General features: G+C 40.1%; 4 protein-coding genes and 1 long non-coding RNA gene across 9 annotated transcripts; all 5 read right to left on the minus strand.

The window, feature by feature from the left end:
- Nucleotides 1-332: 332 nt before the first annotated feature.
- LOC112166390 lies at nt 333-2,944 on the minus strand. 4 transcript variants are annotated; one of them, XR_002923233.2, is made up of 5 exons: nt 2,624-2,944; nt 2,378-2,433; nt 2,007-2,199; nt 1,134-1,362; nt 333-864 (listed from the first exon to the last, which is right to left on the minus strand). It is a non-coding gene; the product is annotated as an uncharacterized LOC112166390 (long non-coding RNA). The 4 variants fall into 4 exon arrangements; XR_005810733.1 differs by having other exon boundaries at nt 333-792; nt 2,007-2,257; XR_002923232.2 differs by having other exon boundaries at nt 2,007-2,257.
- Nucleotides 2,945-5,057: 2,113 nt separating this feature from the next.
- LOC112201556 lies at nt 5,058-6,108 on the minus strand. The gene is made up of 5 exons (XM_040506044.1): nt 6,060-6,108; nt 5,827-5,970; nt 5,503-5,720; nt 5,115-5,307; nt 5,058-5,061 (listed from the first exon to the last, which is right to left on the minus strand). Exons 2-5 carry the CDS (start codon nt 5,943-5,945, stop codon nt 5,058-5,060), a joined length of 534 nt encoding a protein of 177 aa, XP_040361978.1. The 5' UTR covers nt 5,946-5,970; nt 6,060-6,108.
- A 4,583-nt stretch (nt 6,109-10,691) lies between these two features.
- Nucleotides 10,692-12,080, minus strand: LOC112168393. 2 transcript variants are annotated; one of them, XR_005810731.1, is made up of 3 exons: nt 11,981-12,076; nt 11,740-11,891; nt 10,692-11,608 (listed from the first exon to the last, which is right to left on the minus strand). XR_005810731.1 is itself a non-coding variant. In XM_024305513.2 (3 exons), the coding sequence occupies exons 1-3, from the start codon at nt 11,881-11,883 to the stop codon at nt 10,852-10,854; spliced, it is 390 nt and encodes a 129-aa protein (XP_024161281.1). In that variant the 5' UTR covers nt 11,884-12,080; the 3' UTR covers nt 10,692-10,851. The 2 variants fall into 2 exon arrangements, 1 of the variants encoding a protein (XP_024161281.1); XM_024305513.2 differs by having other exon boundaries at nt 10,692-10,992; nt 11,504-11,608; nt 11,740-12,080.
- Nucleotides 12,081-21,653: 9,573 nt separating this feature from the next.
- Nucleotides 21,654-24,265, minus strand: LOC112164363. Its single transcript, XM_024300568.1, has 3 exons — nt 24,110-24,265; nt 23,753-23,953; nt 21,654-23,294 (listed from the first exon to the last, which is right to left on the minus strand). Exons 1-3 carry the CDS (start codon nt 24,263-24,265, stop codon nt 21,654-21,656), a joined length of 1,998 nt encoding a protein of 665 aa, XP_024156336.1.
- A 1,340-nt stretch (nt 24,266-25,605) lies between these two features.
- LOC112164364 lies at nt 25,606-26,436 on the minus strand. The gene has a single exon (XM_024300569.1). The coding sequence runs from the start codon at nt 26,434-26,436 to the stop codon at nt 25,606-25,608; it is 831 nt and encodes a 276-aa protein (XP_024156337.1).
- Nucleotides 26,437-26,914: the final 478 nt, after the last annotated feature.

Here is a 26,914-nt window from a genome sequence, read left to right on the forward strand (position 1 = left end):
GAGGGGGAATAATACTCATCTCACACGGATTATTTTGTCCGTGTGAATATTAGACGTGGGCCCCACTATCTTTCCATAAATATAGAATACCGTAACGGAATGCAGTCCGTGTGAACAACTCTATTTCACACAGATTTCTGTGCCAAATATGTGAACTCTATTTCACACTGATTTATGTGTGAAATACAATTCATACTGATTTCTGTGTCAAAACCTATAATCTTATTGACACGGATTTCCGTGTGAAATCCCTATACTCTAACTCACACTGATTTCAGTGTGTAAGAGTGACAGCATTTAAAAAAAATATTTCTGCTAATTAATTTGCAACCTGAACATAATAATACTTTTATTTCTCTACAATAAATATACTTCAAATATTTACAATGAAGTGAACAAATCCACAACTCAATCGAAAATATTAAATTTTACATTCATAGCAAGATCTTATTTACATTCCTAGCAAAATACATTTTGTACCAAAGTAAATTCTGGGATTACAAAAACAAGCTGCTTTCTAGAATACATTGTTGTTGAAGGTGAAATATCACTAAGATTTTCCCCCTTTAACAACATAATCCTTGTCTAAGAATAATTTCCATCAAAATGCTTTGAGGACTAACTCAAAGTAGACAACAACATAACCATCAAACTAGATAATGGTAAGTGAAACCAACCCTTTCAGTTCAGCTGCGAATCTGGAACAATTTGAGGCATTTCGAGTCGATACGCATCATTGATGGCTGGGGCTGGTATCACAAGTCAATTGCATTGTGCGTGGACTGATGCAAGCTGTGTCATTTGGTCATATACCAGCAGTAGAAATGGTTCAGAAAACAGAAGGCACGACCGTATGTCATGATCCTATCCAGCAGTAATACTAGACAATATCATATTTCTGTCAATGTAAATGTACTACAGGACAGTGGTATATGTGAAATAAGACATGTCAACATATAATTGGTCATCTGGTAAGGCAGCCTTAGAAATCTTTGAAGCAAATGAGGTATTCATGCGGTAGATTTGTACTATGGAAAAGAAAGATTAGATAGGAATCTTCACGTATAAAATCTAAAACTTTTGCACCCATAAGTTTCATATAAGCATTAATGCCACAAAAGCATTGCTAATACCTTAATTTCATCATCAATTTCCAGTCTTTCACTGGCTATCATAGGTCCAACATCCAATGCTAAGGAAAGCAATATAGCTTACTTGTGCAACCGACTCTTCAAACTCAGTTGAATCACAGAATGCAACGGGTCCTTTTGTTTAGAGTTTGACGCGCAGAATTGAAGGAGCTAGCTTGTTGTGCTAGTTCAGCTCAAGCAGCGGCACAGAATGCTGAAATAGCCCTCGCACCTAAAAACAAATAGAACACAGCTTCATTCAATCAAATTTAATACTCAGCTGGTTGCATATTCTAATTGTTATCTAAAATAAACAGAAGTATGGAGCTAGCTAATAGATGTACTAGTTCTATATTAGAGTTCTTATCAGCCTACACTACAAATGAAGGAAAGGAGCTCAAATCTTTCATATGTGTAGATACATGCCAAGCTTGAATAACCAGAAATCCAGAATACTCTACTGTTTGGACCTCAAAAACAAAAGCAGAGGCTGATCAGCATTAGTACTTTGCATTTATATATTCATGAACAGAAAAAAATTGATGCTTCTGTATTTGAGCTAGAATAGTAATTCAATAGGTTTAGAAAGACATAGAAAAATTGGATGATTAATTGACTGACTACATAAGGGAAGTTTTCAATTTTTTTATGTACACCAAATTCCATGGATGTCTAATACATTTTGTGAACCAGAGGAATGTCCGAATGTGGGATATCATGAATAAATATAAGGGTAAGACATAAAACAAACAATGAAATAATGCCTAAACTCTCAAGTAATAAGCAAAGAAATTGTACAAGATTTTGTATCCACTTCAATAAAACCGTGAGATTCAATGAGATAATGGAGACTTGGATTATAGGTTGCAACCATACCCAGGCCTAACCCAGCTCCTCTCTTCAACCAAGGGCCTCCATATCTCAATATTTGTAACACACTTTTACTTATGATTCTCGAACGCTCTGCAATTGGTCCCATGGATTCAACCTGCTTATGTTGACAAGCTACAGCAAATGGAAAGCTGAGATACACTCCAGCTGCTCCAGCAATTAAACCAGTAGCAGCTTCCTGATAAAGACTTGGTCACATACCATCATTTCTAGCAACTACTTTTCCTCTCAGAAGGCTATAAATATTAAAGCAGAACATTAACATTCAAAAATAAGTCCTAGCTCCTACGTATACAGATAATATCAATCACTAAAAAAAAAACACAAACGAAATCAGCTCTAGTATAAATACTTACTTGTAGAATCCAAGTATCTGACCAAAAGCATCAACCAAAACCATACCAGGATTCATCTGTAAGCAACAACCAGAATTAGTAACTTTGGGAACACAAATCACTATATGCTAAATAGGTTTTCATTGTGCAAAAGCAGGCATCTTTATCTAGCTATGAATATAATTTATTTTCTATGAACCCAAATCCTTGTTTGTCATGTGCCTCTCAGTACAAACATGCCCAAACTAAAAAGGATGAATTACTAACCCCCATTTTCTGATTCGAGCAGAGGAGCTGGGCTTGTCGAACTGAATGACAGTATGACACCTTCCAAGGGCATATTCTCATCACCGACAAAGTCGGGCTGGTTATTGTTTATCAGCAGCGGAGAAGGAAAGGCCGAGGAATTGGAGAGTGGCTCTTGGAATTGACGGCGGCTGATCTGCAATCGACGCCTCTGCCGGTGGTTTTTGCTAGTGTGAGGTTGAGGGATTTGGACGGGTTGGGTCTACAAACGAATTTGGGTATTGGAGGTTTACCCTTTGATATGAGAGGGAGAGATTTACCTTTTTCCTGTAGTGTTTGATCAATCTGCTAATTATACGAAGAATTTTCACGGAAATCCGTGTGAAATACATCCACATTTGCAATTGATATCCGTGTGTATTTACCTCGGTAACTAATAACCATCATGTTAATTGTCATTCGATTGTTTACACGGAATTATGTCTCTAATAGACTTTTTCACACAGAATTCTGTAGCTAATTGTTTTTTTCATACGGATATCTGTGTTATTCATTTTACACAGAAATTTGTACCTCGGTAACTAATAACTATCATGTTAATTGTCATTCGATTGTTTACACGGAATTATGTCTCTAATAGACTTTTTCACACAGAATTCTGTAGCTAATTGTTTTTTTCATACGGATATCTGTGTTATTCATTTTACACAGAAATTTGTACCAAAAACTTATTGTAACGGAAATCTGTTCCTCCATAATTCACATAACATAAAAAATTAACGATTTCCAAATAAACTAATTTATAATAAGTACAGAAATCAGTGTGAATTGATATTCACACAGATAACCGTGTGAAAAAGTTTTAGTTTTTACACAGACATTTGTTTACTGTTGTTTATTCACACGGATTTCTGTGTTAACATGTCACACAGCTATTCGTGTGATACTCATTTCACACACAAATCTGTATCAAAAACTTATTGTAACGGAAATCCGTCCCTTCATAATTCACATAACATAAAAAATTAACGATTTCTAAATAAACTAATTTATAATATGTACAGAAATCAGTGTAAATTGATATTCACACAGATAACCGTGTGAAAGGATTTTAGTTTTTACACAGACATCTGTTACTGTTGTTTATTTACACGGATTTCCATTGATATTGTTATTATATTAAATTATTGTGGGCCCAATTATGCTCATTTCATATGGTTATTTGTTAGTATTTCTGTTTCGCACGGATATCTGTGGCTTTTAAATATAGTAAATCTGTGTGTGTTGTTATCTTGCTAGTAGTGCTAACACAGTGAGATATCATCATGATGTTAAACTATTTTTCTCTTTTTTTTAATTTTTTTGTGAACATTGAAACTTTTTTCATTTAGAAATACAAGCACTTCAGTTCTGTTATCAGGTACATGTAGAAGATTTTTTTACACTAACATGTCTTGTGATTAAGCTCAGAAAAGCAATTCAAATTAGTAACCCTTAAAATAACACCACAAAGCTCCTCATGTTCAAGCAGCTAGAAAATCCAAATGCTTGATAATGTGGCTGCCATTCTCATTCCCTAAATGCGCCAGCGACTGGGGAACTGCACATGGATGCTCCAAACTATAGAACCCAATATAAAACAGCCAAACTAAAGTTTAGCAAGTATGGTTTTCCTTTTCATCTTTTCAGAAGGGCTTAACATGGGAGGGTGCACTTCGAGGAATCAATCAGGTCATTGAATCGAAACTCAAAATAACATAGAGAAACTCAAAGTAACATACAAAACCTTATGGCCAGAATCTGCTCAAACATTATCCTAAGCACAAGTGTTAATATATATGCACTTCGCTCAAACGAATTTCCAGAATTACTACCAGAAATCTTTGCAGTATTCTGTTCGAAGTCACAACCAACCCACTTTTCTAGTCTATCAACCTGAACGAGCATCCATACAAACTATTAAAAGTAATCAATAAGATGCATTTTAACTCACGGGAAAGAACAAGTGCTAATTTAGCATCTACGTATCTCATCCATGGCTCTCCTGTTGCTTTAAATTGTTTAAAATCTCCCCTAGGTGTTTTGACGTACTGTTTTGAGCACGAATTTCACAATGTGTTCAATGAGGTCCCTTTCAGTTCTGCATTGAGAAGGGTCAAACTCCATTAAGCAAATAATGAACGCAAAATGCAAACATACGTACAACAACTTTTGTAATTAATGATAGAAACCTTACTTATAGTCCTTTAAATTCCACCCAGAGAGATTTCCCACTTTTGTTAAATCAGCTTTCCACTGCTCCACCTTCACTATGTCATACCTTCCGCTCCTTGCATGCTTTTGTAAGGCCACTCCAAATGTATCCTTTTGATATCGTACAACAGAGGGATCCACATCAAAAAAAATTGGCAAAATTCTCTTTTTGCCTTTCATGCATTGACAGATCTTTGTAAGTTCATCTAAACACCATGCAGAAAAAGCATAGTTTTTCGACAGAACAATGATCGCAGACCTTGATTCTTCAATTGCCGTCAGCAGACTTTGAGAAATATCCTCCCCTATCTCAAGTTGTTTATCATCCTTGAATGTTCTAATTTCTCCCGAGTTTTCCAATTCATGGCTTAAATGGGATAGAAAACTCACGCGAGTGTCTACTCCCCTAAAACTCAAAAACACATCATACTTCCACTGCGGAGCTGGGTCAGCTAAACTTCCAAAAAATTGAGGAAAAAAGGAAGAAAAAGAAAAGAAAATAGGTATCAATAACAGTGCAGATACAAACAAAGAGAAAACAAAAGGGAAACCACAATGAAAAACAGACAAGAAGGGAGGTTGACGGATCAAAAGAAAGTGATAGAAGCACAAGAGAAGACATAGAGCTAAAAAACCGAGTAACTCACAGTTTCCATTGGTGGCTTGTGTTGTTGCTTCAACTGCTTCAATATCTTTGGTCCACTTTGGCATTCTATGCTTAATTTCAGTAGTATTCCTTTGATTGCACACAGATATCACAATGGAATTTTCATCTGACTCCGACGTCATTGTAGGCTCACTTTCAATAGTCTTCATTTGACCGCACACAGATGCCACAATGGCTTCGACAAGTTCTGTCCCAGTCCTACAAGGAAGAATTAAGGGTCAAATAATGGTCAGCTATATTAATAAGAACAAGAATTAACTCTTGGTAATTGAGATGGCTAATCTCAATATCTCATGATGCTTACTTGTAATCCTGTGTATGCCACCCAGACAAAGTGCCCACTTTTCTTAAAGCATCTCTCCACTGATTCACCTTCTTTGATCCGAATTGCCAAGAGTGCCCACTGCACACAGATGCCACCATGGCTTCGACAAGTACTGTCCCAGTTCTACAAGGAAGAATTAAGGGTCAAATAATGGTCAGCTATATTAATAAGAACAAGAATTACCTTCTCTGATCCGAATCGCAAAAGAGTACCTTTCATCCTGAAAACTCCCCTTTTGATTTCTTACATCACTAGGGTTGGCCTCATAAAAAACTGGAAGAATTCTGTGACCGTCCTCCATGAACTGGCAAACTTTTGTAAGTTCATCCAAATACCAAGCAGAACAAGCATAATGTTGAGACAGAACAACAATTGCGAACCTTGACTCTTCAATTGCCTTTAAGCGAGCGCTAGAAATAAGTTCCCCTGGTGCAATAACTTGATGATCGGTGAATGTTGTGATTCTCTTCAGTTGCAGCCGATGGGATAAATGTGATATAAAACTAGTCTCACCATGCTTGAAAATCAAAATCACGTCATACTTCCATCCACGAGCTGTTGATGATGGTTCAGCTGATGAAGATGCAGCAGTTTTTCGAGAGATCGGCCGGTACATTGAAAACAACCAGAAGAAAAACCGAGGTGTCAAGAACAGGCAAACAAAGCCAACAGTACGTTATACGGGGAATAATGGAAGAGAGACTGTCTAATTCACTCTGTGAATACTAGCATACTGTCTACACACAAAGCCCCAAATCTTATCACGTCTTTGTTTACTAAACCCTAAACCTTAAACTCAGCTAGTTAGAGATGTTTATATTTTTAACCACAGATCTGATAGTGTCTTCAATTAAATATAGTGCAACTAGTCTTCGTCTTTTTCATTTTTTAAATAAAAAAAAAGACTGCAACCACAACGTCTAGTTCAACCTCATTGAAAAAACAACGTCTAGTGCAACTAGTCGTTGCTGTTTAAATTATATTCCTCTCCAGTAAAATATTAATTCTTATGAGACATTATCTTTAATTTTTATTTCCCTTACACTATCAACTTTGCCTTGCTGGTTTGTAGGTTCGGTTCTATTTGGATTGGTTTGCTACAATCCCGATCACCTGGTCAGCAACTAACCAGGGATCATTTGCTCACTTACCGTCTGATTGAAATCGGACGGTTGACAGATATCTGGATTTTGGGGGAGGAGATCTGTCAACCGTCCGATTTCAATCAGACGGTAAGTGAGCAAATGATCTCTGGTCAGTTGCTGACCAGGTGATCGGGACTGTGGTTCGCTATATGAAATGAAGTTTGCCACTTCAAGCTGTTTAGCAATTGCTGCTAAAATAGATTTTTTTTTTTTTTTTTAATAAAGGAGTTTGGAACTCAGTCAAGCTAGGGGGCTCATCCCCACGCCCATATTATTATTATTTAAATTTTGCTGTGGGGGGGGGGGGGGGGGGGGGATGTAATACCTATACCCCGAGCATGCATAGTTGCGTTACAATTGTCTTCATAAAAGACATCATGTAAAAAACCAGGAGCCTCCACTAAAAAGAGATCCACAACACGATCAAAGCTAGCAAAATATGCCAACCTATGGGCCACATTGTTTGCTTCACTTCTAGCAATACTTTGTGCATCGACTATTAAGCAATTGCAATTGCCTCTTATTGCGTGTGAAATTCTATTTATAACTATCTATTAAGGTGAATTGGTATTTCCTTGTAGTTTTTCACCGACACATACCATGTAATATTCCCAACAACTTTCACTTTCTAAACTCATTATTATAATTTAATTGTTAGAATATGGACCAAGTGGTTGAACCCAGAGGAAGATTTAGGGGGTGGCGAGGTTAGGCAGCTGCCCAATCTCGATTCTTTCACCAATCCATGGAAGCTTTTGTGCTCTTAAGGTGTTGCAAAAAAAAAAAAATTTATGAGAGAGAGGCAAGACGTTGAAGATGACAAGATACTGCTCTTGATCTCTGATTTTGTTCTTTAATTGAACTTACATATATATCTTTTTTTTACTTTAAATTTTATTTGAGAGAATAAACATCACATTTTATCACATTTTATTTGAGTAAAGAGTAAAAATTAAAATTAACATTAATGTCTTTCTCTCTGACTCTCGTGAGAGAGGGTTCTTGGCAGCGACTAGGTTGGGCTGGTGGCGGCCTTGCATTTCAACCAAGAAGGGGGTCTCTTCACCTTCGTCTTGGCTGCATTTTGGTGTCTCCAGGCTCGCTCGACTGTGCCTATTCTCTGTAGGCTGCAACCATATTCTCCTTGTTGTGGTCGCGGTTTGTGCTCATAACAATGGTGGTCTGGTGATTGATATGGAATTGATCGGGGCCTGTGACAGGGCTGTAGGTTGGATGAAGACCGCGATGGAGGGCATCGGTGTCGAGGCCTTTATACATGGTGGTGGCGATCTATGGTTGGGCTGGGATCAGTCGAATTCTAAGGAGGATGAAGGGATTGATGATGATCCAGATTTCTCTTTGGTGGTAGGGATTGATGTTGGGATTTTGCAGGAATTGGATCCATCTCTATTCTGGAGGCGTGTTGGTTTCTATGGCAGTCTTCAGGTGGGTGCTACCGGTGGTGGTGGAAGCGCAGGAGGCATATTCCCGCGAATGGTGGATGGCAGCAGCGGCATGATTACCTTCTCCTCTAGGGTTTATCCTAGGTGTGTTGATTGGGCCTGGCATTGGGCTGCTAGGGTTTGGTTTTGGGCCCAAGCAGTTGTTTTGTCCTCAAGGATCGTGGCATGGACTCTATTTCTCAGGCCTGGGCTGGTCTAGAATTGGAGATCAGGATGAGGGCTCATCCTTTACTTCCATTATTGCTTAAATTTTGTTAGGTTGCAAAGATTACATTATCTGAGGATTCATTTTACTATTTGCTTCGGAGGATGTTTGATCTTTGTTTGAAATAAAGGTGCGTTATTTTCCTTAAAAGGTGGGTGTACTCGAGGTGGCCTGGGGCTTGTTCTTGTTATAGAATAGGTGTTTAGGGTTCCCTATGGAACGATTATTTCTGTCGACCTCATAAAGGTGTTTCGTTTTTGTACTGCTGAATATATATAATGAGCTGACCTCTTTTCATAAAAAAACATCACATTTTATCCATTTTCTGTTTAAAAGCTTAAGAGTTTCTTTAAAGCACAAACTCTACTACACACTCTCTTATCAAACAATATGCCCCCGGTTCCAAACCCCTTAAAATAAAAAAATAAAAAACAGTGACGCCCCCTCTAATCATTTCATGAAATTTTTTTCTTTTTTGAAATTCAATTTAAATCAATTTTAGTTTCTATCTCCTATTTATTTATGCTTGTTTGGTTATGAATCCTAATTTCAAGAAAGAAAAAGATAAAAACAAGAACAAAAATGTCTGAGATAATTTAATTGATTTCAATTATAAGTTGAGACTTTTCGCTTCAAAAATAAAAATTGCTCTTGCTACTTAATAATCTTGCCCCATGTGAAAAAAATTTCTGGATCTGCCACTAATTAGCTGAACCAACAAATAATTCCTCCACTTGCAGGTCAAATGGTCAATGCCCACCAAAAAAATAAGCTTGATGCAATCATTGGTGTTTATGATCCTATGACATCTCGTCATCTTCTTTACGGGAACGTCTTCCGTGCTCGGAGCTTTTAATGACTGTTGTAATTGGGTCCACACATGTAAATTTATTAAGGGGAGGTGTAGATGGAAAAGGCTATGCCTGTTCTCGGTAACTGTTGGTTGGGTGCCTCAAGGTGAATTTGGATTTTTCTTTCAGCTTCGGGTGAAAAGATTTGTACGTACAAGTGGATGAATTCCCTCAAGATTGACTAACTGGTAAGTAAAAAGGATCGGAATTTATGGAGTTGTGTGTAGAAGAAGTAGATCTGGAGGTGCGGCGTATTCCTATGAAGACTGAATCCTAGTACATTTCTGATTTCTCTACAACGGAATGGAACCGGGGGCATCAAATTTGTTGAAGGGGAGCCAGGTAATGAAAGACTACTCTGATTCCTCAAGTTTAAAACAGAGGAAGCAGCTAAGGATTCTTATTGGTTTTTGTATCAGATTCCAACTCTGATGGGAGAGGCTTAGTCCTATTGCACTCTCATTTCTTTTTCTTATTAATTCATGGCATTTTCTACTGAAAACGCCTGTGTTTGTGCATATTTGGAATAGTTGAATCAAGAACAGTTTTCCCTCTTTGAATTAATGCAGCAGCAGCTTGGTTCGTTGCTTTTGACTATATCAGTGTGTAGTATTCTGTTAACAAGGAGCAAGAGCTCTCACCGAATCCGTCTTCTATTGTTTGATGTTTTGTAATTTTCTTTGGGAACCCTTTCCTATATTTTTTTATTTTTGGTGGGCTTGTATATACTGTGTCCACTTAATAAACCAATTTCTTTTTTCTGGAATAAGATATTTCATTGATAAAAGCAGAGTAATTACATAACAGAATTACATCATAGGGTTAATATGGCCTCAAAATAGAGGCCAAACATATGAAGCATCTACATCAAGACCATAACTAAGCCATAGCGGTTCTGCTTCCTTGGCAATTCTGTGTGAATCATAATTGCCTTCTCTACCAGCATGTCTCCATTTGACATATTCAAAGGATCCATCAGTGCATTGATTTCATCCACCAATGCACGACATTTTCACTTAAATCAGCTCCAACAGTGAATCAATTGATTACATTCCCATAAACAGTGAATCACTTGATTATATTCCATAAACTTTCATATTGAGCTGGATCAGAATTCCATTTGTGGATTCTGATCATAAGCCAAAACTGTCAGACATGTAACAAGAACCCATATGAAAACTGATAAATCAATTAAACAGACACAACTTATAGACCAGATGCATTAATCTACATTCCAATCACAATGTCATATTGATCATACAGAGTAGAAAGCGAACGTAATTGTAGCACAACCATGCTGATAAACTTTTTAGTACATGAACAATAAGATTGTGACTGTCTCAAAACTTGTATTGATTCAAGAACTCAAAATTACTAGCACAATCAACATGCTTGTGAATTCTTTGAGGCAGATGGCAATGTAATAGACATATATGCATATCTGAAGCTTTTGATGGCAGTAGTGACCTGTCATACAATGCCTACAGAGCCAGAGAATGCAGTCAAATACAATATTTCTGAGTTTTTGGCCTTGAAACACAAAAACCCTCAATCAAATACACAAAATCCACAAATTTATCATTTGACAAGAAGTCATACAGTAACGTTGATGCATAGAATCCAATGACACTTTCAATATTATAAAACTAAAAACAATCATATTATCACCATTTAACCAATTTACTTCCGAATTGAGATTATTGGCATTGTGAATTGTTGAGGGCGAACCTGAATCTAGAAGCCATTGAAGGTTTATTATTTAGCCCCAAATTTAAGAAAATCATGAACATATCTGAATTGACAAACGGAACACGAGCCAAAGATTAAACAACAATAATTCATCATGACTGAACCCAAATTGATATAAAAAGAAGTTTGTACCTATACTACATATACATGATTGTCTAATCATGACACGCCCGTAATAGCATCCATCTAAGCCTGAAAGCTCTATAAACCTGTGAAGAGAGGAAACAAAAAGAAACAGCATACCAAATTCAGCATCATGGAAATAACGGAGATGCAGGACTGCTTCAGACGCAAACTTAAAGCAGCGGTTTGATGATCTGGGAGGAGTTCGACCGGAATAGGACCGGTCTGGCCAGAACAGAATGTAGACCAGGTTAGATTCTCTCTCACAATTAGCAAAATAAAAGGGAGAACTAGAAGAAAAAAACAAATGACAAAGCGATGATGAAACTTAAAAGTGTCTGTGTTACTGTGTATACCTGGAATTGGGCCGCCTCGCTTTTTGCCTCTGGACCTTGCTCTGCGTCCTGATGACTCTGACTCCTCCACCACTGTCGATTACGATGACTACTACTACAACTCATGTGATGGGCTCGTCTCTTTAACACTTTGTGCGTGTTCATTCTCAGATCTAAAAGAAACCCCAAAATAAAACTTGGAAAGAAACCCTAATTTGGTTTTACCCATTACCTACAAATTGAAATTGAGAGAAGCATTAACCATTCGTGCTGAGCGAATTTGCATTGCTCGGACTTTGGATTTGAGCTCCTTCGATAGACCTGAAGGGAGGAACAGAGAGAGAGAGAGAGAGAGGAAACTATTTTCTTTCATTATTATTGAATCGATGAGGAGAGAAATATGAAAGTAAAGTGGACGGGATTTTAAGTTGAGCTCAAAATTTTGCCGCCATCATAGGCGGGAAAGAAAATTTTCAAAGCTAGAAATTAATGATTTCTAAAATTCTCACATTTCTAAAAATCATAATAAATAAGTTTTTTTTTTTTTTGGATGATTGGGGGCCAAAATCATAATAAATAAGTTGGGTGTCCCAAAAATTCTCACCAACTCATCGTGACACGTTTTTTATTGTTGTGTATCAAGTCTTGTATTCATCAATAGTCTTACAATTTGAAGTGCGGAGTTAATAAAAATAAGAAAAAAAAACTTAGTCGGTTGACCGAATTTTGAATCAAAAGCTTTAAATAATGTACTTGTCACAATACCTATTAATACACTATATATGTATGGATAATGTCAAATTTAACGATTTCTAATTTCAATTTTTTGGATTGCACAAAATCGTTATCTGTCTACTAAGGTTGTATAACTAGTTTATTAGTGTGAGGGTGACTTTGTGATTTTGACTCTTTGCTGCAAGACCCTCCTAGTTGTGCGAGACTAGGCCCAAAATCGTTCAAAGGTTGACCCAAGAACAACTTCGTTGTAACCTGTTAGATGTAACAGCAGTTATTTGGCTTGATGATAACAAGAGCGATTAGACTTGATTTCATAAGAACAGGGCTTATAGGCGGGCATGGTGTGGGAGCTAGATGCATGAGAGTTTAGCAAAGTGGGAGAATTCCAGCAGTAACATGATTTCTGGATTTTGGGTTAAGGTTGGTTGGGAAGAATTGATGGCTAGGGATTCAGAGATAAAGCTTAATCTCTTGCTTGATGTTTCTGGGCTGTTGTGGCTTGGTTTCCTACGGCAATGAACTCGCCTTTTATAGCGGTGATAAACGGGGAGGATTTGTGCCAAGAACCAGAGGCTTTGGAAGGGTATTTTAAAGCTTTCAGCTTTTGTTTTCCCCATGAAACCAAAAGAGTGAAAGCTTGCTTTGGCTATGAGGGTGAAGATCAGTGGCACAGGTATAGGACGGTGATGGGGATCCCAGATTTTGTGCTGCTGTGATCTTTGAGAGATCGTAATCCCCTAATTTGTGTTATTGTAAATTGTGATTACAAAAACCTAAGAGTTATTGGAAACTGAGACAGGATTTCGGAGGATGTGAGTTGGGAAGCTTTTGCATAGGTTTGGGGTTCTTACCATAAAAGGGTGGAGCAATAATCCCAGCAGCAGCTTGGAGGGACAGCGTTCCTAGTTTGGGGAAGACGACTCCAATGAGTTTTTTGGGCTACAGACTTTGGTGTAATGGACTTTGGGTAGGGGGTGACACTAGTGGGCTCTAAGTCTTGTTGGGCCTGCCTTCATCTCTCTAGTAGCCCATGTTAAGATATTGGCCCTCAAAGCATGAATTTTGGTTCCCAAGTCCAAAATTATTGACGAGCCTTATCATAACAATGGGCCTCGCACGATCCGTTACCTTCCACACCACATCCCACTGTATAAGCCCCAAACGTAGCTTGGGTCTACGCGTATCGCATGGTAAATAAGCGTGTTGGCTCATTTGGAAATGCCTGTCAATCGTTTGAGTATTTAGGCATCTCATATCGCTTGTTAAATGGAGAACTCTCTTTTGACGTAAAAAATGGGCTCGCTTGAAGGCCCAATTAGGTTACGAGGTTGATGACTCGTTCCCTTTGCCTGTCACTAGTTAAATTCGAACTTGTGGAAATTTGGGTATCAACATTAGCCCCCTTGATTATGTAGCTCGTGTGACCACGTTACGGGCTACATAATCAAACATTCGAAGACTTATTGAGTGATTGTGTATGACCCCTCTCTCTCTCTTTTTTTTTTTTTTTTTGAGCTAGGTTGGCCTGCGTATCTTATTGATACAATTTATGACTTATCAAGCTTTCCACGTGACAACAGATCTTCACTGTCATTGGACTCCTAGTTAGAAGAGAGGAGTCCTAATTTTCAGTTACTTTTCTTCTAGGAAAACAGCATTGGCGTGTAGAGTCATTTCCTTTTCTCCTCGTTTTCTTCCATATTTCGATTTGCACGAGGCGCCTTTCTCTTCAAGTGTCAGACCCTCGATCTAAGGAAAGAAGACTCATATCCTTTTAGATCTATTTGGCTTGAGAGACTCCATTTCTGCTCCCTTACTCTCTCAAGAAACAGATCATTTGCGATTTCTTCTACGCTTGGTAAGCCTGGCAGATTGCACCATCTTTTGCTTGACCATCTCCATCCTTTGCTATCACTGTCTCTTTTCTTCTCTCTTCCCTTCTTTTTTCTTTTTGTTTTAATTCCTGCCATTGCTGTAATCTCATATTGGCCAACGCGATATCAGGTTACAAATGCGATTGCTTATTGCTGGTGTGATATTGTTGAGTCGCTGCCGTGGTTGACTCGTTGGATATCGCATGTTCTATTCTGGTGTTATCAATTCCGCTGTTGCAATCGCTCGTGGCTTTGGCTATATTAATTTACTGTTGTGATTGATCTGCTGCTGAGATCAGATTTTGCTATTGTGCTTGATTTGCTACCACGTGCTTTGAAGAGTACACAATCTGTAGGTATTTCTTCCCATTCCCTAGCCTCATAACGCATCCTGATTTGCTTCTATCTTATTTTTTTTATTTATTATTATTTTTTTTTTCTTGGCTTGGCTTGGCTTGGCTACATGCACTCAATAATCCTGGTTTTTTTTTTTTTTGATTAGTTCTCTGCCTGATGTAACAATAGATTGATTTAGCATGAGTGACTTGATCTTTTGCTTTATGCGTGGAATTTTTTTTTTTGTTGGTGTGATTGCCATTGAACACGATAGAGCTTGCTGTTAGTTTGCTTGGTTTATCACGTAAGACATGCTTATTAGTTTGGTTAGGGCTATGTTGATTCAATAGTTTCAACTTTAGCTTAACCCTTTGCTTGGTGTGTGATTATGAATTGGTTGAGTCATGGAGTGGCTTGGATTGTTATTATTATTATTTTTTTTTTTGCATTATGCGTGGAGTCTTACTGCTATGGTTGCAATGGAACATGATGTAGCTTGGTATCACATAGCTTAGTTCATCATGTAAATTGTGTCTGTTAGCTTGGATTGACCACGTTGGCTTTGCGATAAAAATTTTTTTTTGCTCGGCCTCTTGCTTGGCATGTAATAGTTGATTGATTCACAGTTGATTGTTTGTGAATAGCGTGCTGTGATTCAATGGCTTGGCTTTCCCTTCTTTCTTTTTTTTTGTTAAGAAATACCTCATTGTATGTGCAGATCCTTGTATCTTCCTAATCACATCATGGCTCCTGAGGTATGTAGTCTAGTCGATCATCATTTTGTGCTTGAGGATGGCCTTAAAAAGGAGTTTAGAGGCAATTTTGAAGCCTCCAGAGATGTCAGTCTTGAGCAGATTTCCAGGCTATTGATTGAGAGGAGGGATTATCCAACAGTCCCCATAAACTTTGAGTATCCCTGCGGTTTAGTTACAGGGTGGCCACAATGGGTTGACAATGAGCTAAAAGACGAGGCTACGAGAATTAGACTTTCAGAGGCTGCTGTTCTTTCTTCTGTATTTATCTCTGCTCGTTATGATATTAACAGGGATGTGGAGTCTCTTCGTCATGTAGTTCGAAGATGGAATCCTCACACGCATACCTTTGTTTGCGAGTGGGGAGAATTTACCCCTACTTTGGAGGACGTCTTCAACATTATGAGACTTCCCATTGCCGGTTCAGTCAACCCCCTTGGTTTTGATTTTGACTCAGAGAAGTTGCAGGTTCTTGTAGAAGGGGCCTCCAGTGTCAAAGGATGTAAGCGCCGTTTCTCAAATTGGGTGAAGCATTTTTGGGGTGTTACTGAAAATGGGGTGTTTGTCCCAGGTAAAGGCTTTCATTCTGGTTGCCGCCTGGAAGCAATGCTATCTCTGTGGCTGACGAAATTTATCTTCATTGAGTTCTCTTATGAGTATATTGAAGAGCGTGTGTTTCCCTTGGCAATTGCAATAGTAGCCGGCAGTAGGTTTCCTTTGGGACCAATGTTTCTTGGTCACGTCTATCGTCTGGTTGACTACATCGTTGTTGACGAGTTGGAAAGCGTTGGTCAGTGTGGAGTTACTACTTTGGTTTCTACCACTTTTCTGCAAGTATTTATCTGGGAGCGGTTCAAAGGACTAAAGGTGGAGCCCCTGACCATGAGTCTCTCTTTGGAATTGTACAACAACGACAAGGAAGGCAGCAAGCAAGCACAGACTGAATATTTGCCGCCGGTACTCCCTCTGCTGTGTCATTGGTTCAAAAGGAGACAAGATAAGACTGTGTTTGCCCCGAGCATGTTAGATGATGTAAATAATTTCATTTGGCAACCCTATCTCCAGCCTTCTGAGTTTGAGACATTTTCGTTTTCTGGTAGAGAAGAGCAGTGTGCTACAGCTCTCGGTCGGGTTGGGCTCTACATGACTGTTTGCCCAAATTTGATCCCATCCATCAGTGAGGATAAGGAAGACCTGGATATTTTCCCTATTGTTTATTCTCCTGATAGAGTGATGTGGCAACTTGGTTGCCTTCAGGATGTTCCCTCACCTCCACCTCGCTCACTTAACTCTAAGATCGCAAGCTTTTCTCATATGGAGCTTAGATGTGTACTTGATTTCTCTGGCAGAATTGCGGACTTCCCATCTCAGTTGCCAGGGAATGCTGCAAATGCTAACGCTTCCCTTGCTTATAGTTGTTATTGGAGGGGGGTGTTGTGCAGGTTCAGGCTTTTTGTGGAAGTCGGCAGTCCTCAGCTGTTGGGACCTATTACCAGCAGTAGGTTGGCTAGCCCCAAGGCTATACTGACTTATGTTGAAAAGCATAATCTCACCTATACAGAAGTGTACAGCGATGGTACTAGAAAGATTGTCGGCTATTTAAAGGGTTTTGAAGCTAAGAGGGTGAAGGGAGAGGGAAAGGAGTGCGATAAGAAGACGGGTGATAAGGGTGATGCAAAGGAACACAACACTCAGAAGCCTATTCGGCGTTTCAAGCCCAAGGTGGATTTTGATAAGTTTATGCATACGACCCAACACGGAGTCAAATTGATGATTCCCCCAAGCATGCCGCTTCAAAAGAACAAGGAGGTAAAGAAGAAAAGATCCTCAACCTCCCGAGCAAGTGGTACTTCTCATGCAAAGCAAGCGAATGCTACAAGTTCTGAAGTGAAGAAAGGGGTGAAGAGGAAGGCCGGTGTAGATTTTGATGTCCCTCTTTGTCGAAGCAACCATGTAAAGTCTATGAGTTCTCCTTCTCCTTGTGGTCCTCTAGTTTATCTTGAGTTGTCTGAGTCTGATCACGGAGAGGATTCTCAAGGGGGTCCAACTGATTCTTCTAAAGAGGACCATACTAATTTTTCAAAAGAGGTATCTGATCATCTGCCTGAAGTGCATCTCATAATTAATCAAGATGGTGATGATCAGGTTGTTTCTTCTTCTTCCTTCCCCCTTTTTTTTTTTTGTAACGACTTCTCCCCTATTATTATTTTTTTTTTCAAAGGGAGCTAAAACTGCTTCTCTTTTGTAGGTTGTCGAAGATGAAGGCATGAGTGATGGTGATAACCAAGTGCGCAACATCCCTTTTTTGCTCATCTACTGCTCTCTCTCTGTTTTTTTTTATTGCCAAGATTCTTTTTTTTTCTTGAATTTGATGATGTTGCTTCTCCGCAGGCCATTGAAAACAGCAGTGTGAGCAATGACAATCAGGTATGTCCCAGCTATTCCTTTTCCTCTTTATTGTATTTGTCACATGCATGGAGATTCTTTGGCTCACAAAGTATATTCTTCTTAGGTTGATGTGGAATTCGAGCCTTTGCAGCATAGTCCGAGTGAGAGTGAAAATAATGATCAGGTAGCTTGCTTATTTGAAACTGAAAGCTTGGATTATATATATATATTTTTTTTTTTTGCATCAGCGTGCTGATGTGTTTTTGAATTGGAGCTTTTGGCCTTTCATCTGCCTGCTGCCATGTGTTGGGAACACTTTCATGTATGTTCATCAAATCTTTAGCTTAAGATAATAGTATGAAAGAGTAGATAAATGAGTAGTGACATGGAGATCGGATAGTTAAATAGGTTGATGTGTGTATCTGTATTGTAGTATGCATAATTATGCTTGCTAAACAACAAATGGGTATTTGAAAGGAATGAAATGCTTGGTGATTCAAAATCAATGTTTGGTTACTATAACTGAAGAGTGAAAGTATCGTGTTTGTTTGCTAAATTGTTCGTGAAACAAGATAAGGAGATCATGTAGTCAAACAATGTAACACATAAATTGATAACGTCTGTATTAGTTATGTGAAGTGTATGTCATGTAGTGCAGCAAGCATGACTTTTGTGTTAAGAATGGTGATAAAATGCCTGCAGCCTCGTGTGAAAAATGACATAAAAGTGATGAAAAGAATAGGAGGAAACGTATAATTGAAAGCTCAGAGAGATTATTTGCTGCCGGGAACAGCAATAGGAGTAGTACTTGTGAGAAAGTAAAAGAAATAAAGTGTGTTTCGAAAAATCATGAGTACTAAATAGTGTGAACAAATAAATTTGCAAGTAAGATGAGTTATAATGAAGCAAGTTCTCAGGTAAAATAATGCATGTGTAACAAAATAGAAAAGAAAGAGAGCAAAATTGGAATGAGATACACCTTTTGCTATGATTCTGGTTATTTGCTTGGAGTAACAGATCAGGAAATCACTTCCTTCTCTTGAGGTATGTTGCATTACTCATGCGTCTGTTTTTGTGTCTGTTTTGATTTCTTTATCTTGCTTGCGAAGTGTGCTTGAGTATTGAGGACAGATTTTTTTTTTTTTTACAATCATGCAGCATGATATTGAAGCATTTATGCTTTTCCAGCCGTTGTAGTTTGTGATAATACTGCACTTGATACTGCCGCTGTTACATGAGTTTTGCCTCTTTGATATTGTGAAATGTGAAAGGCATGTAATATTTTGCAGAATCAGATATTTTCCTTTTCTTACGATTTCCTCCCCCTTTTTTTTTTAGGAGCAGGATCATCCTTCAGATGTTGGTAAGAGTAATGACGGGGTTGGTCATGACACGGCAGTACATGCCTTAGTTGAGTCTGATAAGCATGCTCCGGGGATTGATAAGATGACTATCATTCAGACTCAAAGCCTTGGCCCAAGCTTGCCTGCTAAAGGGTCAACTAGTGAGTAGGCGACCCATATGGACAACTTCATGATTCGATTTGCTTCTAAAGGAGTCTGCTCTAGGCATGGCTGATGTTGCACCTGTATTAAGCGGAGACACCGCTGATTTTGCGGGTATGAAAATTCCTTCAGAGTTAGCGGGTCCCTTGGCTAGATTTGCTGAGAGATATAGTGGTGGAGATATGTTTAACTTAATTGATCGAGACTATACTTCAAGGAAGAAGTGCGAGTTGATTAAAGAACTTGGCATGATGTTGTACAGCATGGAAGTTTGCTAGATAAAAGATGGGGAAGTGTTCCTTATTTGGAGATACGCTTGTCGTGATTTCATGGGGGCAGGTCTTAATGTTGGCTTCCTGCTGGATTCCTTAAAACAAGGTGCAAAGCACTTCTTTGGTTATATGATGAGGTTTGAAGGATCAGAGAACCAGTATGAGATGGTTTCACAAACCAAGAAGGAGATGGATTCACAAACCAAGAAGGAGCTTGCACGTCTTGAGGGAGAGTTGCGCAAGGCTCAAGATGATCTGAGTTTCAGTTTGCGTGACGTTCCTATGCCTGCTATGGAGTGTGTACTAGAATCTTCTTGGAAGGATGATAGTCACTTCTTTCATTATTTATATTAGGATTTGGGTTTATACTGCTTTGTAGTATGAATGCAGCTTTTGCTTTAATTGAGCGTTCATGTATGGAAGCTCACTCAGTAGGACTAAACTTTGCAGCATGTATGAATACCTATCTTTATTTATCTTTAAGGTTTGTTCTGGTGATATTGCATGTTCTTGCTTGTCACTCTTTTTTTTTTTTTGAAAAGGTTGGAGCTAAATGAATAGCATTTCGTTTACTGCCGGAATTGTATTATTGCCTTACTGCTTAGGCTAGCGTTGACCCTTCCCTAAGTTTTATCCCCCCTTTTTTTTTTAGGCTCACGCTAGCCCCCTTGTATAGATTCACGAAGTCTTCAGTTAGAGCATCTCGGTTTTGGCAAATGAGGTAAGGCAATAGTGAATATATTTAGAAACACCTCTTCATTTCACATTGCAAGCTTCTTAATACAAATTTAGGCATCATCATGGTGACGTGCCTTACAAAAGCTTCTGAATGATAAAACAGAAGATGTGTCTTGCAATTGACTACAGAGATTGATAGAGGTTTTTTTTTTTTTTTTGAAAGGAAACTGAATGATAAGATAGGGGACCTTCATGTATTAAGGTCTAACAGTAGTAAGGCTTGAGCCATTTGCCATTGATAGGATCAGTCAGCCTACCGTTGTTAGCATGAACGAGGCAATAGTAACCGCTGCTGTGAGACTCCTTAACGACAAATGGTCCTTCCCACTGAGCTGCAAACTTAGAAGGGCCAGGCATCTGTCTTCTTACCCAGTCAACGGTTCTAAGAACTAAATCCCCTTCTTTGAAGCTTCTCTCTTTGACTGTTCTATTGTAAGCTTTAGTCACTCTTTGCCGATACTCTTCTGCCCTTGCTTCTGCTTGTCTTCGCCTCACATCTGCTGCTTCAAGGTCCATCGTTATCCACTTAATACAAGATTCACCATCCCATTCCAGATCATTAACAGCTAGCACTCTAGCCGTCAGGATCATAAGCTCTACTGGTAAAACTGCTTCAGATCCATAAACAAGGGAATATGGGGAAAACCCGATGGCACTTCTAGGTGAGGTGCGATAAGCCCACAAGGCATCCGGTAGATGAGTGCTCCATCCTCCCTTGTATTCATGTACCATATTGCTTAAGATTCTGATGAGCGTCTTGTTTGTAGCTTCAGCTTGGTCGTTTCCTTGAGGATAATAAGGTGTTGATCTCATGTGCTTGATTCCATATCCCTTGAGTATTTTGCTTACTTCTTGATTGACGAAGGGTGTTCCATTGTCAGACACAATTTTGTAAGGAATACCAAATCTGCAAACGATGTTCTCCCTTATGAAGTTTGAAATTGCAGCTCCCGTGGCCTTACGAAGTGGAACTGCCTCCACCCACTTGGTGAAAGACTCAGTTGCTGTGAGAATCCATATGAAGCCCCTAGAAGGTGGGTGAATGGTTCCCACCAAGTCCAACCACCAAGTGTGAAATGGCCAAGGTGTTTTCATGTCTTGTAACAACGTTGGTGGCTTGTGACTCAAGTTTCCGTGTGCTGGGCATGTGTGACACTTCTTGACCGTGTTATAGGCGTCTTCACGCATGTTAGGCCAGTAGTATCCCAAGTCTAACAGCTGCCGGTAAAGCTTCTTTCTTCCTTGATGCTCTCCACATTCCCCAGCATGCACTTCTTGTAGAACTTGTTGACATTCAGTAGTCCCAAGGCATCTTAATGGCTCACCATTGAATCATTTTCTATACAGCGTGCTCCCATCCACAAAATACCTTTTCACCATCTTCTTGACCTTGTATGCATGCTTACGATTTTCCGGTAGTGTTTTACTTATGAGGTATTCCAAGTATGGTGACCTCCAATCTTCAGTAATTGCTGCTGTAAATCCTTCCTGCTCTGACAAAGTTGAGGAGCACTTAGAACATGAGAGTTGCGTCTCCGCTGCTTGTTTCTTCATGTCTGGCCAGTAATAACCTCTACGTTGCAACCTCCGGTATAAGCTGACCACCTGCTCAACCCCACAAGTGGCCTCATGTACTTCTTGCAATCTCCTCTGAGCTTCTTTTTCATCTACACAGCGGGCTAATACTCCTCCTGGAAGACGCTTGTACAACTCTCCAAATATCAAACTATAGTCTCCCAGTGTTCTGAGTCTATCTTCCTTGTCCAACTGAGCCATCTCGTCCTTGACAAATTCCCGCCAATCTTTCTCACTTGATGGGTTTGAGAAAATCATAGCTTCTACACATGGCTTGTTGTTTTGGATTACAGTGATGTTGGGTTGCTCCCTTGTGAATGAAAGCTTGGAACCAAGGGTAGCTAAAGTGTCTGCATATCTGTTAGTGCTGCCAGGAATGTGCTCAAGAGTTATCTGCTCAAACTTCTTGATTAACTTTTCTGCCAAAGTCCTATAGGGTGCCAAGGTTACTTCTTTCACTGCAAAATCTCCCTTCAATTGGCTAATGACTAGGTTTGAATCCTCGATCACTCTGATTTTCTTGACTCTCAATTCATGTGCAGTTGCAAGTCCAGCAATAAAAGCTTCATATTCTGCCACATTATTAGTGCATGAGAAGTTTAGTTTGAACGAAAGGGGTTTGGCATGTCCCTTAGGGTCCACGAGTACAACTCTAGCTCCTCCTCCATTAGCCATGGCTGACTCGTCGAAGTGAAGAGTCCAAGGCTCCTCTTCTTCAACCACTGCTGTCATTCCAAGTAACTCTCTGAGTATGTCATGAGAAACATCAAATCCTTCTTCTTCTGGGAAGAGGGTGATCATGTCGATCACGGCTTGTCCCATAATAGCCCTTGGTGTCGTACATACAATGTCGAACTCAGACAACTGGAGCAGCCCTCTTGCTAACCGCCCTGATAGCACTGGTTTCGTCAGCAAATATCTGACCAAATCAGTCTTTACCATAAGTTGAAGCTTGTGGGCCAAAAAATAGTGACGTAATCTTTGTGCTACATAGACAAGTGCTAAACAAAGCCTTTCTGCCTTAGGGTAGCGTGTTTCAGCCCCTCTCAAAAGCTTGCTCACATTGTAAATAGGAAATTCTTCTCCAGCTTCACCATCCTGTGCTAATAATGCTCCCACTACTGCATTGGTGGAGGCCAAATACACTTTTAAGGGGACGCCTGGAGTTGGTGCTTTCATGGTTGGGAGCTTGGTGATGAGCTGCTGAACCTTCAAGTAAGCCTCCTTGCATTCAGCGTTCCACGTAAATTTGTTCGCTTTTTTCAACAGAGGTGTGAACGCTTGGGTTACAGCAGCTAAACCAGGTATGAAGCGTCTTATGTAAGACAATCTTCCTAAGAAACTCTTCAATTCTTTCTGACTTGAGGGTGGTGGATGAGATGCAATGGCCGGATCTTGCTGGGATCAACGTACATCAATGCCTCTACTATGCACCACAAAACCAAGAAACTTCGCCGAAGACACCCCAAATCCGCATTTTTTTGGATTCATCTTCAGCTTATATTCTCTACATCTTTGTAGTACTTTCCTCAAGGTACCCTAATGCTCGCTTCTAGTCTTAGATTTCACCACCAGATCGTCGACATAATCCTCCACTTCTTTTCCCATCATGTCATGGAATACTGCCGTCATTGCCCTTTGATAGGTAGCGCCAGCGTTCTTCAACCAAATAGCATGACTGTATAGTAAAAATTTCCATATGGTGTGCGAAAAGCCGTCTTTTCACCGTCTCTGGTGGCCATTTTAATTTGGTTATAGCCGCTGAAACCATCCATGAATGATAGCATCCCATGGCCTGAGGTCGAATCTATGAGGACATCCATGTTTGGCAACGGGAATTCATCTTTAGGACATGCCTTATTCAAATCCCTAAAGTCAACACAAACTCGTATCTGACCGTTCTTTTTCTTTACAGGAACAATATTTTCCAGCCAAGTAGGGTGCTTGATTGGCTTGATGAAACCAGAGGCTAAGAGTTTTTCAACCTCTTGCTTGATTTGCTGCTCATCATTGGGATGGTAATTTCTTCTTGGCTGCACCACTGGTTTCGCTCCTAACTGTACATTCAGAGTGTGACACACCAGATTCGGGTCTAATCCCGGCATCTCCTCATAGCTCCAGGCAAAAACATCTTTATAGTCTCTTAATAAAGAGATGAGGCAGCCTCTTTCTTCAGGTGACAAATAGGTGGAGATGGAAATATTTTTCTAAACAGCGGGATAATCACTCAAGTTGACTTCTTCCATTTCTTCTGCCACAGCAGCACTTCCGTCCTGCATACACTTTGGCGCTGGCATTGCTTTTTGAAGGGGAAATCTCTCAGGTACCACGAAAGCCCCTACTGCCTCTTGAACTTGATCACACTCCATGGCACCTGCTGATTTGGGGCCTTCCCATAATGAACGGTTAGGCCCCGCATCCCGTCATAAGCGATATATGGTGCGGCCATCCGGCAGCACCACTCGAGAGTATTGAGGCTGCTGTGCTTGAGCATAGACGCTTTGTTGCCTCACCAACATTGCAAGCTCGTTGTTGCTGAGATCTTGAATGTCAAGCCATAAGGGTAAAGGAGTGCCCGCGGCTTTAGATGGATTGCCTCCTTCTCCGTCAGTGAATTCATCATAAAATTGTGCCTCAGCGTGATGACTTTCTGACCGGTGGAACGGTACTTGATTTCCTGGCAACCTGACAGGCTTGAGTCCAATCCTCCCCTTAACACACTGGTGGTAAGTGGAAGGCACGAGCTTATGCTTGTTCAACCACGGGCGTCCCAGCAGCGCATGGTAACTAGTGTCAGCATCAACAACATAGAATCTGGTAAGAGACTGAATTGGTCCAACCTTGAGGTTTAGTAGTATGTATCCCACAGCCTGCTCACTTCCATTAGCAAATCCGGTAATTGCCATGTTTGCCTTCACAATTTTAGTTAGAGAAACTCTAGCGGCATTGAGCACTTAAAGAGATATAATGTTCAAGGAAGTGCTTGTGTCTACCAAGGCTCTTCTCACGAATACACCATTGACTTGTGCTTCCAAATAGAGTGGCCTCCGGTGATCTGGATAAGAAACTTCCATATCTTTATCGGTAAACACAATAGCATTGTCACCTTCTAGTAAGCTCTTGCCCCTTTGTGTCTCAGTCCCGGCAGCAAAACATTGAGGGCCAAATGCTTCAGATACGTCCATCAGGGCTTCAGCAGCAGCTTGCCTAGGTTGGGGCCCATACTCTAGCTGATCAAAGAGTGACTTGAACTTGGGATTTTGCTGAAGAACTTGTGCAGCAGTAGGCTTAGTACGTTGCATCACATCAGTTTCCACAACGTCTTCTTCTACCTCAGTCATATGATAGACCTGATCCATTGTGTTCACAAAATTCTGACCACCATTAGCTCTCATTCGGCCTTCCACAGTTAGGCTGCACTCATCATGGGAGAACCATGGATTGTCATAGCCATATGCCCTGAAGTATTGTTGCCAAGAAGCTTGGTCAATGGGGCCTTGATATTTTCTTAATGCCCAAGATCCATTATCCTGATGCATGGTATCATCTCCTACGCCAGTGATAACAGAACATACCCCTTTCCCATGCCGTTTTGGCAATGGATCATCATCTATAGCTTGCTTCTTTGATGGGAGCTCGAGAGTACCTTCATCAATCTTTGCATGAAGGAACCTTCGCAACGTTTGACAGGCAGGGGTAGGATGTCCCACTATTTGGAGATTTCCACCAATGACTCTTCATCCTTTTCATCATAGCAATCCAAAGCTAAATCATGAAAGTGACAAACAAAATCCACCAGGTTTTCTCCCGTCCTTTGACGAGTGTTGTTCAGTTGTGCAATGGTCACCCTTTCCTCATATTGGAAATATTTTCTACAGAACTTGCCTGCAATTTCGTCCCAATTTCTAATGGAACCAGGAGCTAGGGTGGTGTACCAAGTATATGCACGATCAGTGAGGGTTTTGGAAAATTCCCTCAGCCTGAGATTATGATTGCTAGCATGAGGGCCGAGAGCATTGATAAATTGACTAATATGCTCTTTTGGGCTGCCTTTTCTCCCATCGAAAAGAGTAAAGGTGGGTGTTTCATAATTTTTGGGATAAGACAAATGCATTATGCTTGAAGGATAAGGGGGTTGAGGAGCATACTTCCAGTCTTCAGAGCCACGACGCAATTCTTTTTCCAGCATGGCAACAACATCGTCTTGGGTAACAAAAGAAGGTGCCTTCTGATTGTCTGATGCTTTTGCAGCAGAGTCCTCATGGGACACCTTCTGTGGTCGCTCTGCATCATTTGGTTGCTCAAGCTGTTTTGTTGCTGAGATTGAGTTGACCAATTGTTTCATGGTATCAACCATTTCCTTTTGAGTCCTACCGAAAGCACTGAGAATGTGTGCCAAGTCTGCAGGAGTGATTTCCTCCTCCTCTTGCCTTTCTTCCTGATCTTGTTGCTCTTCATGCCTGGAAATAGAATCAATGTGCTCTTCTCCCTCTTGGGAAGGCATACTGCTGTTATTCCTCTTTCTTTGCGGTGGAGCCATCTCGTAGGTCACAGCCTAGTTCCCCAGTGAAGTCGCCAAAAATGTGAGGGTGACTTTGTGATTTTGACTCTTTGCAGCAAAACCCTCCTAGTTGTGCGAGACTAGGCCCAAAATTGTTCAAAGGTTGACCCAAGAACAACTTCGTTGTAACCTGTTAGATGTAACAGCAGCTATTTGGCTTGATGATAACAGGAGCGATTAGACTTGATTTCATAAGAACAGGGCTTATAGGCGGGCATGGTGTGGGAGCTAGATGCATGAGAGTTTAGCAGAGTGGGAAAATTCCAGCAGTAACATGATTTCTGGATTTTGGGTTAAGGTTGGTCGGGAAGAATTGATGGCTAGGGATTCAGAGATAAAGCTTGATCTCTTGCTTGATGTTTCTGGGCTGTTGTGGCTTGGTTTCCTACGGCAATGAACTCGCCTTTTATAGCGGTGATAGACGGGGAGGATTTGTGCCAAGAACCAGAGGCTTTGG

This window comes from Rosa chinensis, chromosome 5, assembly GCF_002994745.2.
Source record: "Rosa chinensis cultivar Old Blush chromosome 5, RchiOBHm-V2, whole genome shotgun sequence".
NCBI classification, from domain to species: Eukaryota; Viridiplantae; Streptophyta; class Magnoliopsida; order Rosales; family Rosaceae; genus Rosa; species Rosa chinensis.

What these genes read in the sequence shown, in the direction of transcription:
- LOC112201556 (XM_040506044.1), bottom strand. Translation starts at nt 5,945, where the DNA reads ATGGTGGCATCTGTGTGCAGTGGGCACTCTTGGCAATTCGGATCAAAG. An exon ending in TGGCATACACAGGATTACAA is followed by an intron (nt 5,721 to 5,826) that starts GTAAGCATCATG and finishes TCTTCCTTGTAG; the next exon opens with GACTGGGACAGAACTTGTCG. An exon ending in ACAAGCCACCAATGGAAACT is followed by an intron (nt 5,308 to 5,502) that starts GTGAGTTACTCG and finishes TTGGAAGTTTAG; the next exon opens with CTGACCCAGCTCCGCAGTGG.
- LOC112168393 (XM_024305513.2), bottom strand. Translation starts at nt 11,883, where the DNA reads ATGAACACGCACAAAGTGTTAAAGAGACGAGCCCATCACATGAGTTGT. An exon ending in GCGAGGCGGCCCAATTCCAG is followed by an intron (nt 11,609 to 11,739) that starts GTATACACAGTA and finishes TGTTCTGGCCAG; the next exon opens with ACCGGTCCTATTCCGGTCGA. An exon ending in TTTCCATGATGCTGAATTTG is followed by an intron (nt 10,993 to 11,503) that starts GTATGCTGTTTC and finishes CTGGCTCTGTAG; the next exon opens with GCATTGTATGACAGGTCACT.
- LOC112164363 (XM_024300568.1), bottom strand. Translation starts at nt 24,265, where the DNA reads ATGGAGTGTGATCAAGTTCAAGAGGCAGTAGGGGCTTTCGTGGTACCT. An exon ending in ACTTGAGTGATTATCCCGCT is followed by an intron (nt 23,954 to 24,109) that starts GTTTAGAAAAAT and finishes CTGAATGTACAG; the next exon opens with TTAGGAGCGAAACCAGTGGT. An exon ending in ACTTTAGGGATTTGAATAAG is followed by an intron (nt 23,295 to 23,752) that starts GCATGTCCTAAA and finishes CGTTGATCCCAG; the next exon opens with CAAGATCCGGCCATTGCATC.
- LOC112164364 (XM_024300569.1), bottom strand. Translation starts at nt 26,436, where the DNA reads ATGGCTCCACCGCAAAGAAAGAGGAATAACAGCAGTATGCCTTCCCAA.